This window comes from Montipora capricornis, chromosome 2 (genome assembly GCF_036669925.1).
Source record: "Montipora capricornis isolate CH-2021 chromosome 2, ASM3666992v2, whole genome shotgun sequence".
Classification (NCBI taxonomy): Eukaryota; Metazoa; Cnidaria; class Anthozoa; order Scleractinia; family Acroporidae; genus Montipora; species Montipora capricornis.
This window is the reverse complement of record NC_090884.1, coordinates 40795650-40808149: the sequence shown is the minus strand read 5'-3', so window position 1 is coordinate 40808149 and position 12500 is coordinate 40795650. Positions and strand designations below refer to the sequence as shown.

Genomic DNA, 12500 nt, shown 5'->3' with positions numbered 1-12500 from the left:
CAAACTCCGGATATTTTTTCTTTGCTATTCACCTTCGCGGCTCGGTAAATATCCACCACTAGCCACCTCCACTTCAGTGAATAGATGTTAATTAACTCACAAGTTACGACGTCCTGGCCATTTCTCAGCACTTCTTCCAGTAACCTTTACGATGGCAAAAGCCAACGTGCCACTCTGCAGGGATGAGGTAAGTCACCAATGACACAGGTTCTGTTGACGACTTCCGGCTTCCTATTCTCTGCACTTATGGAGCTTGGAGGTTAGTTAAAAATTATATTTAACTGAATTAAAAAGGAGCAATAAATTGAGCAATCAAATGAAATAAATCAAATCTGCTTTCAAAACGCTTTTTGCCTTTCTAATCAATTCACCACACAACAAGATTTACAATAATTGCAATTTTTATTACATAATGATTATAATGACGATTTCGCTGAGGAAAGAGAGACAACAAATTCGACATAGACAAAATTATCCGGGGCGCTTCAATCCCAGGAAGCGGAGAAAATCGCCAAAGACACGGTAAACAGACAAAAAGACTTGGCCCCAGTTTTTCAAAAGGTGGATAACACTATCCACTGAATAAATCACTATCCATGATGAATGGCATATGAAATGAATCATATATGATTCATTCCTCACGGGACCATTAGAGCCCACAAATGACCAGCTCCCAACGTCAGTGGCTTCATAGCTCAGTTGGTTAGAGCGTCGCACCGGAATCGCGAGGTCACGGGTTCAAACCCCGAATTTTTCAGGCTTCTCTACGCAATTGTAAAAATTGCGTTCATAACTGCGAAGATCATAGCTTCACTTGAAATCACTATCCGTTGGATCTAGCGCAATTGTTTCGTCATGACTTATCCACTGGATAGTTATTTATTCGGCCGATAGCGCTATCCATCGTTTGAAAAACTGGGGCCTGATCTCCCTAAACAGGCTTTTCAAATCGTATGCAAGTTATCGACCGCTGATGAGGGAGCAAGCTTATGCTGTCTTCTTCTACGATGAATGAGAGTGACGAGAACCGGCTATTAAATATCCGGCATTTTCAGTTCCCCCACCGAAATGGTTCTCGTGACAAGAAATCCCACAAAGTGGAGCATTACCACCAAGATGCTGCCAGTCGAGTGCAAAAGACAACAGCTCGCGGGGTTCCGTCGAAATCCAGTATTCCTTCAGTCGGGTAACGAGCTCCCGCATCACATCGTTCTACTTTTGTATGGCCAAGTGGCTGCAGTAAGCTTCCAGTGTCGTCTTTGCGAGATGCCTTTTTCGTTAAATGATCAACAGTTTGCACATTTCCTGATGAGTAAAAATGTGCCACCAGCCCTTGCCCGTCCCCAGGGATACAGCATTTCAGAAACATTCGTGTAAATCGGAAAAGAAGTCGCGTACAAATAAACGATGATCTAAGCACTAGGAAAACAGCACGTGAAAATATACCATGTGAAAAATATGGCGTTACGCTATTACTTTGATTACTATCGTATCTTGAAAAAAAGGTCTGATATCTAATAAACGGTGTGTGATTTGACAGTTGGATATCTAAACTAAGGCCCGTTTTAACCGTCGCATTTGACATCGAATCTAATGCAAATGAGAAAAATCTACTGTTTTCGCTTCGGCACATGTCAAATGCGACGTTTAAAACGGGCCTAATCTTTGAGATAATTAAATCGCTCCAGCGGAGGTAAGAAAAGAAGATTCCGCGAACAATGTGATAATCAGCTGTCAAATAGCTATGTTTAAGTTCATGACGAAGGTCACGAAATTTTTTTATAAACAATGAAAAAGGCACAAAATTTTTCCGATCTCGGAAGACAAAACAACATTACGAAATAACTAATCGACCATGAAATTGTTCTTGGACGTCACTATGTTGATGTTACAGGGGAGTGGAGATGAAAGATCATTTATAAGGTAATCAAATATATTTGTTTGCGATCGGTTTGCACGAGATTTCCTGCTATCTCAAGAACGTTAAACAGAGAGTGTTTACAAGTGACTACTACAAATAAAAAGGGCTGCATTCTTTGAATGCATGCGCAATTTAAAATAGTTTTTTTAACGTTGCGCAGCAATTGAGGCTGTTCAAGCTTCTGACATCCACTCTCGTTGTCAAATGTGGTGTGACGATTTATGCTAATACCGAAGATGTTTGACATTCTTCCAACGCAGTGAAGATGAACCCGGCTTCGAAGGATTGTTATGCAAACGAAACAAAAAAGCTGAACCAGGCGATAATTGTAAACAAGTTGTGAAAAGATCTGATGATTCGCCTTCTTGGACAGCTCTTTTAAAAGGGTCATGCTTAAGGTTCAAGATACGAAATAGTGTCGTTAATCAATCTTAGCACTGTTAATCAATCTTCAATTTGTGTTATGGGAGAGCGATCACCGAGACGCAACAACCACATAGTTTTATCGGCGGAGCAGCTTGATCACAACACAAGCCTGGCCCGTGATTTGAACAAACGAGCGAGTAATCGATTGCGATTACACCATGGAAACATAGATGAACACCAGAACGTCAATCTGAATTCACTGGACTACGAAATGCGGAGACTCAAAAGCGAATTGAAGGGGATCACGAATCATTCGGGGATTTTTGACAAAACGGGAGATACGATAAACCGAAAAGCAATACTGACCAAAACCGATACAACGCGGAGGACAAGAAAGTCTAAACGGATGACGTCAAGTAAAACTACGGGCACCGAACAAGATTCATACTTGTCAAGAAATGCTGTGAGAGATGTTAACACTGCAACGCTATCGCGTCAAACTGCGGCTTTTTCACGACGAAAAAGTTTGTCGTTACCAACTCTGCCTTCTATGACAAACACGGTTAGAATGTCCCCTCGCGATGATCCCTCTCAGTTGTATTCGCGTGCAGGCGCTCAACGGGCGGACGACGTTGACGAGGGGTCGTTGCCTTCGAAGACAAAAGAAACAGGACGACAGAGGCAATCGATGTCACGAACAATGAGCCTTGAGGCAACCGCATTGGAGGGTCAAACGGAGGACAGACGGATTTCTGTTTCTGTCACGAACGCCAGTGGTGAGACCAAATTTCGACCGGTTTCACCGCGTGGGATCATTGCAAAAGAAGATCCTTCGTTGGCAACGATTAACCTTGATGCTGTTAAGGACAGGATACAGAACAGACTATCACAACCGGGAAATCAAGAGGACGATGATTTTGACCCAGATATCACACCGTACATGAACGTCCCCCCGGACGGCTTACCCAGAACTGTGTATTTGCTACCACCATTAACTGATCTCTTGAAGGAGGCAAAGAAGGCCAGATACGTTAGGAGACCAAAAAAGCCTCTACAAGAGATGGATATGGACGACCCAGACAGAGAGCTGGGCATCGACGAAATATTTGGTAAAAAAAGATAGAAACGTCGCAATGAACAGTATAACTGTATCGATTAATTAAGAGAGTTCATTCGTGTCACAACATAGTTTCATTTAAGTGTTGCAAGAGTCTTTTTATTTTGAAAAAGTAATCTATTTTTTAGATGTGACTTTTTTACCTTAAAAGCAAAACTGTACAGGCCAACGCGCATTGTTTGTTTTTTCAACACTTTTTAAAATCTTCACGATTAAAGTATCATTGTGGAACTTTAAAGACTACAGGGTGGCAGGATTAAAATTGTTTAAAATAGATTATCTTAGGCGAAAGTTCAAAATAAAGGGAAAAGGAGACAAGAAGTACTCTGGAGCTGCTAAGCTGGAAGGTCCCTCTTTAGGGCTTCCTTAGCCGCAAGCTTTGAAGAAAAAAATGGCGTCCATTCTCAGTGTTTAACTATACTGAAGAAAGGTCTGAATGACAACAGCGGTGAGAAAAAGTTCATCACCGCAACAAACTGACAAGTGGCAAAACTTACCCGGACGAGCGTCAAAAGAGGTAGGCAATTTTCAGTCGACATGTAAACATTGTCAAATTCTCTTCATGACAGTTCAAGGCAAGCTAACAAAGAGTATCTATAAACGCCAGGAAAGTCAATCACGTTGTCTGTACTTGGGCCATTATGAACTCGAAATCGTTCAAACATAGTGCAAGTAAGTTCTGAGACATGATGTAACGACTGTGAAAAAGGAACCACCGCGATGATTTGACTTTAGTCAGTCTCGGCTCAAAACTAAGATGATCTGGTGAAGGAAACCTCGCCCGGGAAACCTCGTAACAAGGCACAAATTCACATCCTATACCGCTTTCCGTGATTCTGGATTCGTTAAGTGTCAAGATCAGAATTCTTATCACGATTAGAAGAAGAGATGTAGTTGAAAAGCGGGTTACTGGGCTTGAACCCTGGGGATAAGAGCAGTTTCATCAAAGGACCTTGGACCGGTCTTTAACTGGGAGGTAGTCAAAATTTTACAACCAAGCAAAAATTCCTGCTCCGTCAGTAAATTTATACAAAACTACATCAAGATTCAACATGCACCACACAACACAAATTAAAAACTTGCAGTACAAACAAAACGAGATAATGAAAGAAAGTAACTTTTGGGCGTTCGCTCCACTCAGTATCGTTGCAATTATTTCTAACCGTGAGAATAAAAACTATTAATTTGCAATTAGCACTTTGTCGCAAATATTATTTCCAGACATGCACATAACTTTAATCACTCGGTTTTGTTTGCTTTTCAGTTCAAACGCGGAAAAATATCCGAATTATAGAGAATTGAGCCCTTGACGAAAATCATTGAGCACTAGTAGTGTAGCCTTCCCCCCGGCCTGTTGACCAGTAAAAGAAACTTGCCGGTTGAAGACGAAATTCAACTATTTCTATTTTTTTGGTTGCGGCATAGATTTCTACACCGTTCAACAAAGAATAGCTTGATTAAACAAAGCTCAAGTTTTACTCGGTTTGCTTTCTTTAAAAACAGTGGACTGACCCAAAAACTTAACGGAAGAGCTTTTGTGCTATAATAACTTCACAAAAGCCCTTCGGCCGGTTAATTTTAGGTCGGTCAACAGTTTGTAAAGAAAGCTTAGCTTGACTGAAACCGCCTTGCCCATGAAATGCAGAAAGTCAGTATTCCAAGTGCCCACTAATGTTCATTACAACACGGAACACGTCCAGAATTCCAAAGCATCGAATGGTTTCGCACGTGTCAATCACGCTCGCTTCACAACGTTTAATACCATAAAAGAGCCTCTCGTTCTTGAGTCGCGTTTCGTGCGTCACCGGCGCGTGAAAATTGACCGGCTTTCCTCGCCATCAAGCTGGTTCAGTCTAGTTTTAGTACAGCAAGACCCTTATTTCATAACAAACTATACAGTCTTGAAATCTGTAAATAAATCGCAATCTTTAGAACGATCACGAAACCTTTTTATTTCCAAAACATGTTTCGATGTGTCACATCTTCGTCATTTTCCAATTGGTCAAAAAAACGTTGCCAAATTTGTAAAAGCTTAGGGAAGTTAGAGATTCAGACAGTCCTTCTCAGGTCCTTTTTTTTTAAACTGATGACGGCTAATGCGAAACACATCGAAACAAATTAAAAAGTTTCGTAATCTTCTCACAAAATGTATGAATTTGACCCATATGGGTTATGGGCTCGATCCTGCTGGTGGTGAGTGCCGAAAAATCGCTTTCCCAGTCACCTCAAGCCCTCTGGGAATCCGTGTCTCGAACACAACACATAGCTACAAAACTCTTACGCTTCTCGGGATAATACAAGGGATAAGATGAGCAAGAGGTTTCGCGGAGAAGATAAAAGACATATTTACTATAGTCGCTGACAGAAAGCACAGTGCAACGTTAATTTCCGAACGCAAATTGTTTCCGACGTAACGATTGTCGTTCTAACCTAATTCAGATTACAAAATATTTCATTACTTTTTTATTTCGAGGATATTTTGGAGTGTCGGTAAGCGTTCTTTCTGCATCACTCTTTTCCTTTATCAGGCGCGCGGCGGGCGCCCGCCGCCGGCAGGGTTCTCTTCATCAGACGGTAACCGGTAAAATTTACCGCTTGTAAGAGCACTTATTACCGCCTGCAAACGCTCAGAAGTCGCTTATCCTTTGCAGAACTTCCAACATTAACCAATTGCTTTACCGGTTTGAAAAGGTGATATACCTGTTGCGCTAAAAACTAAGGAGAACCCTGATTTAATATCCGAGACAGATTCTCTCAACAACAAAAATATCCTAGTTGATTTTAGAGCGAGTCCACTCAAAAAATTTTGTTGAGGCAAGTCAAAATATTTTTCTTTCCGAAAATAGTTAAAATTTATAGGAAACTTATTACGCATGCATTGTAGACTAATGTATACACGGGTGCCGGAGAGTTCTTATCGAGAGCCAAAGCTGGATTAACTATTACTCTGAAATACTGGAATCTCTTAGAGTGGTTTTCAATTGAGTATGGAAAGTAATTAGCGAATTACCTTGGTTTTGCATTACTTCACTCAGTGATTGGTTCAAATTTCTCGCGCCACTTTTTCAACCAATCAGAGGTGAAACCAAAACCAATCGTGGCTCGCGCGTGCACATTTTCCGGCGCTTTGCGTCGTCTACGTGTAATAACTTCGAGTTTTGATTGGTTTACCGGATTGTCTCCATCCTTTTTGATTGGCCAAAGTAATAACTTTGGTTTTGGTTTTACGACACTCAATTGAAAATTGCTCTAACACTAGTAACGTTAAATTAATCACTAAACCAAAATCAGTGTTCAGTATAAGAAAAGTTTCATCAGACACGCGTTTTTGCCTCTAATTTATCTTCTTTCAATATTGTATATTTTTGGCCATTAATATATTTTCTATTTTAGTTACGCCTGGAGGCGTAATCCACAGTGAGGCGAGCGGTGGATTTGTTAGCGGCTACTCCACGCATGCCTGTTCATAACCAGGATCCCATTATGAGCCACTAAGCGGTGTATCAGTTGTACATCACGTCGAGCTTTCGAAAAGCCGATAACTCCTCCCGTGGACGAATTACCATTTCGGAGTTTCAATATGCGAAACTGATTGATGCGTAAGAAGGGGTAGTTTCTAAAGAAACTGTGATACATTATCAACTCCGTTGATAACACCAAATGATTGATGCGTAACCACATCTAGCTGTGAGTGAATAGAGCGAGTTTCAATCGAGTTTCGTAAAACCAAAACAATAATAATTACTTTGGCCAATCAAAAAGGACGGAGACAATCCAGTAAACCAATCAAAGCTTGAAGTTATTACACGTAGACGACACAAAGCGCGGGAAAATGGGCACGCTTTTGGTTTCACTTCTGATTGGTTGAAAAAGTGGCGCGAGAACTTTGAACCAATCACTGAGTGAAGTAATGCAAAACCAAAGCAATTCGCTAATTACTTTTGACACTCAATTGAAAACCGCTCTATACGCATTTAGAGCAAGACATGTAAAAGGATAAACTAAACCTCTGGTAACCGGTTATTTGCGAGTGCTATATTATCTCCAGGAAATTCGGACCCTAAGCTAGGCCCTGCACCTCCCTGTTTTAAGCATTTCCCATAACTGTCCGTGAAAGAATCACGCCGACTTCTTTTTCGAAACTCATCGTCTGTACTTTCACTATCATAGCCAGGAGGAACAGGACTAAGAATTCCAGGTATAGTAGTTTTACCAGTGGGAAAGTAGCTTGTTATGATTGTCCTGTCATTGAGTACCCATCCAGTAAGTGCCCTGTGAGCTTGCGAGCAGTTGTCAGCGTCACGATACTCGACCAATACCTGACAAGAAATCAAATACAAGAACCATTTACCAAACATTTCTAAGTAGTTTCTTACCATTTACAGAAACCGAGGACCAACCAGTTTCCGCTTATAAATGGTTAACAATTAACAATTATTGGATGAGGTTGAGCATGTTAGCGATCATTATCAAGGCCAAAGTTTGTGTTATCTGCCGAAGCCGAAGGCTGAGGCGGATAACACAAGCTGAGGCCTTGATAATTATCGCTAACATGCGAAAACCGAATTCAAGAATTGTTTTATTATGCATATTCCTGAGCTGAGCTCCGCCATGACAAAACTGATCAAACTGCTGGTTAGTGTGTTAGGTGACGTCACTTCTGCATGCATAAAACTATTGTCTGTAGGTATGACGTCAATTCTACATATATAAAATCTATTGTCTGTAGGTATGACGTAAGAGAAACAGAGCAAGCAAGAATTAGCTGCGTGCTTATAGCCAATCAAAATCGAGCTGGTGACACCAATGTATAATAATAAGGGTTCATCGTCATCTTTACGCACATCTTGTGAAAAAATCACCCATTCTGATTGGTCGAACGAAATAAAGTTCTCATAAAGGTAATTCAGTACAAAGAGTCACAAATATTATGAACTTTCCAACTGGATACTAATAAAATGGATATACTAAATAGTCTTGAGCTAAATAAAATGGCGGGCGTCTTGATTAGTGCCTCTACAGCATAACCTGAGTAGCGGGCGGGAAATTTTATCGCACGCGCGAGTAAATTGATGATTGCTCAGTTGTTTTTGGGCCGCGAGTGGAATGGTGACGAGTAGTTTTGCGGGCAATCGCCAAAATCCCAACCAATCCTCTACCTCTCACTTAACGATTATCGTCAATTCCTGATTTGGTCTGAATTATCGTTAATTTAGAAGACTGAACGTTTGATATGGATTATGGGAAATGGTCTTTTTTTTAAGGCAATGCAAGTATAAGGACACAGGACTCGAACTCAGCTCTGGGAGTGGCTGTTGATTAACAAGTCACCTAATCACTTAACCAAAAAACAGCTAGCTGCGTGGAGTCAATAGTTTAACAACAATAAAAGCAAGATGACACACGCTAACACCAACCCGGTGTGGCCAACACATCACGCATGCGCACAACCATTTCACCCGGTCAATTAGCAGCCATGGACAGCTGTTGCGGCCTTTTGGGCCTCATCAGCATGGCGTAGCTAACCTACCAGGCGGATGTTTTAAGCACCCCTTTTTAAGCGGCAGCTTCACATGCCAGACATGTGGTCAGCTGGGTTGGGAACAGCAAAACTGTTCTCCCACGGCCGAAACAGCTGTCCATGGCTGCTAATTGACCAGGTGAAATGGTTGTGCACATGCGTGATGTGTTGGCCACACCGGGTTGGTGATAGCGTGTGTCACGTTGCTTTTATTGTTGTCAATATTTTAAACAATATTTGATAATGCTGCCACAGTGTCACTCGGCAACAAACTATATAAAACAAAGCGAAAAGTGGGTTACCAAACTTCACGACAAAGCCAAACATTTTAAAATCAAAGCATGGGCCTAATTGATCTACTTTAGGCGTAATTATCACTCTTCAGCAGTGATATTCTGGGAGACTTGAATTAATCTGTATTTTTTGCAAAGAATGCATCGTCTTGATCCTCAGTAGTGAAGGGAATATAGTAGGTTTCTTCCTCACCTTTTCGTCACAACCTCTTGTAAGACTTCTAACAACACCAAACTTTGCACACATCTCTTTTACATGCTCCATACAATCTGTGAAAAATTAAAGACACTCAATTGTCAAGGTAAATCATCAAAACTGTCTAAAGGTCATGAAATTCATCGAGTACCACGTCGTTTCTAAAATTCTGAACAAAACAAATAACGACCTTTCCTATTTTTCGATAATTTTTTCCTTAACTTGAAAAGAGTGGCAAAACTCCCCGCTCCCCCCCCCCCCCCCCCCACTTCTCCCTGCCAGACCATAAACAATGTCGCTCGAGAGGAACTACAAATTTCCAAGCCGTATGTCAAAATTGGTTTTGGGGAGGTGGAGGGCAAATTCAGTTGGTGATCAAGTCTGGATTGTTCGTGAAATGAAAGTTGAAAAGGTCATCGCAGTTAGATAAGCAACTTCAGCAATTGCAAACAAGCCTGAAAACATCCAGGATTTAAACTGAATTAGAATCCATCACCATGCAATTGCGCTGGACTTGGTCTACCAACTGAGTTATCAAACCAGCGGGCAGCTGGTCACTTGCAAGTTCAAGCTGTATCCCGAATGAGTTGAATTGACCTCTTCAGCTTGCAGATTTTGTTTTCCCATTTCAGACCACGTGATGTTACTCTAGGGAGAAGTTTCTTTGAAATGTCGTCTTATGCACGTGTATATGTACGCATAACTTATAAAAACACAAAAAGGAAATTCCCTTGAGAACATCACGTTGTCTGAAATAGGAAAACAAAACGTACATGCTAAAGAAGTCAATTGGCCTGGGGCGGTAGAAACTTCCCTCCGCTCCAGCCTTCTCGCACCGCTCAGCGCTCGACATCTCTCGCGTTCCGCAACAACAGAACCGCCAGCTACGCAGGCTAGAGTTGAATGAAATACCGATTCATTTAGAAGATATGAACTTTCGTGTATATTAATTTGAGCCATGTAATAGACCAATCTCGTATCCAGAGTCCGCGGGCTTTTTGGTCAGCGGGTGAGGACTCTGGGTACGAGATTGTGTAATAGACATGAAACGTAACTTTAAGCAGTTGAAGCTCAAAAGCTGGATAGCGCTAGCCACCGGAAATCTATCCATGATCCAACGGATAAGCACTGGCAAAGAAATCCACAGGAAAGCAATTTGAAGAGCGGATAGGGGAAACATCACATGGATATACCCACCACGAGTCCCCTAGGTTAAACTCTCATTTCACAAATGAATGAAGGGGTAGTTTCTAAAGAAACTGTGGTGCTGCGTCGGTGGGGAAGTAGTATACAAAAATTTGGTTTTATCAACGGAGTTGATATTGTGAATTGGCCACCGTACAGAGATTCTAAAAGCTGACGTTTCGAGCGTTAGCCCTTCGTCAGAGCGAATGATGAAGGGCTAACGCTCGAAACGTCAGCTTTTAGAATCTCTGTACGGTGGCCAATTCACATTATCAACTCCGTTGATAAAACCAAATTTTTATCTCATTTTACAGATAAGTCTAAGTGCCCATTTCAGTGATTAGGTCTAAACTTTCGTTTATGCTATTACTATAGCAATATTTAGATCTAGAAACTGTTTTAGAATGGGTATTTTTTTAGAGTTATGGTTGGTGTGTATATACACGAGATCCTTGCCGCGGATAGACTATCCACGTTTTCAGCATCCGTGGACAGTCCAGAGCGTGCGCATGCCAATCCAGAGTTGTGACCGCTGGACTGTACCCAACGAATGATCTTAGTGTATAGAGGTTTTGCACGGCAGCCATGTTGCATGGCAGGAACAATAGATTCTTTTTCCTATGGGAACAAATGTTCTTTCTAATGCAAAACATTTTCATTGTTCCTGCCATGCAACATGACTGCCGTACAAAACCTCTATTCTCACCGTTTTCAGGATCGATGTTTTCCAGAAGCAACGTGGTTGTTGGCAGCAGCATCATGTCGGACAAACGCGACGGGACATCAGCAATGGCCAAGAACGAATGCTGCAGCGCAGCAGAGGGCGATATCCTGTCCTTGGTCCTACATTTAATCATTCTAGAAAAAGTAATAACATCGTCCGTAACTCTACTAGCTAAACTTGTTGTTCTATTTTTCAACCGTACGTGTTCGGGATATACTTGCAGAAAATTCGAATGCTCCGAAAAGAGTCGAACCTAGTACGGAGCTTTATTATTCCACTATTACGTCATTTTACCAGAGTTGGAAATAACGGCCGGTGATCGGTAATTACCGATCAAATTTGCCAGCGATAAATAAAATATAATTTCACAAAATTTTTAAAATATATATATATATTAGTGGTCAAAACTTTTTTCAGTGTTGTGGCTCCTAAAAGAGCCGTTGTTTATAAGAGCCAGTATTTCTCAATAGAAAGTCCTCCATTTCATCCAAGCTGGCCAACATGTTGAGAATATCTGCCAAGAATAAACAATAATTGTCCAGGAGTGAACGATAATTGTCCATTAGCAAAGACAAGTCTTGTCCGACTGATAAAGTTGTTGTTATGTCTAGCAGCTGAAGTTCTTTTTCATGAAGTTCCTCCACTACATCAAGGCGTTCATCTCTGATAAAGTTCAGAATTTCACACTTGCGATCTATAATGGTGTCTCAAAATGTTTCGCGCTCAAATAAAACCGCTGTACAATGTGACTGCAGAAACTCATTAATGTTAGAGGGGGGTGTTTGAATTGACATTGGAGATTGCAGAAGCACATGGAAAGAAGTTTTCATGGACATTTTAACATGGCAAGCAATGTTCCAAAGGCTCGCACTTTAAAGAAGTGGTGTGCTGAATTCAAATGGCTTGAAATTCGCGACAATCATATGTACTGTCAAATATGTACAAAGTGGCAGAAGAGACTTGCTTCTTGTAGAAACTACAGCGATGCATTTATTACAAAAGGTAGCAACAACTGGCAAAGAAGTGCCGTCAACGAACATAACATCAGTGCAATGCATTCAGATGCAAATGACCACGAGAATCGAGAAACTCTTGGAGATCAATTTCGAAAACACGTGGTCCATAAAATACCGGATGACAATCCTCTGAAGCAATGTTTCGCACGGATGTCAGAAAA

At 41.2% G+C, this 12500-nt stretch overlaps 2 protein-coding genes across 4 annotated transcripts in view; one reads left to right on the top strand and one right to left on the bottom strand.

Moving 5' to 3' along the window:
* The first annotated feature begins 455 nt into the window (after positions 1 to 455).
* Positions 456 to 11452, top strand: LOC138021594 (uncharacterized). Of its 2 annotated transcripts, none has more exons than XR_011126408.1 (2): positions 456 to 1923; positions 11315 to 11452. XR_011126408.1 is itself a non-coding variant. In XM_068868500.1 (2 exons), exon 2 carries the CDS (start codon positions 2385 to 2387, stop codon positions 3408 to 3410), a length of 1026 nt encoding a protein of 341 aa, XP_068724601.1. In that variant the 5' UTR covers positions 1749 to 1923; positions 2082 to 2384; the 3' UTR covers positions 3411 to 3722. The 2 variants fall into 2 exon arrangements, 1 of the variants encoding a protein (XP_068724601.1); XM_068868500.1 differs by lacking the exon at positions 11315 to 11452 and adding an exon at positions 2082 to 3722 and having other exon boundaries at positions 1749 to 1923.
* LOC138021527 (serine/threonine-protein kinase Kist-like) overlaps positions 3157 to 12500 on the bottom strand; it is a 15962-nt gene continuing 6618 nt past the window's right edge. For both annotated transcript variants that reach the window (XM_068868426.1, XM_068868431.1), the window contains exons 6-8: positions 11306 to 11457; positions 9412 to 9488; positions 3157 to 7723 (exon numbers count right to left, since the gene is read on the bottom strand). In XM_068868426.1, coding sequence (XP_068724527.1) covers positions 7406 to 7723; positions 9412 to 9488; positions 11306 to 11457 — 547 coding nt within the window. In that variant the 3' untranslated portion in view covers positions 3157 to 7405. The remainder of the gene's footprint in view (positions 7724 to 9411; positions 9489 to 11305; positions 11458 to 12500) is intronic.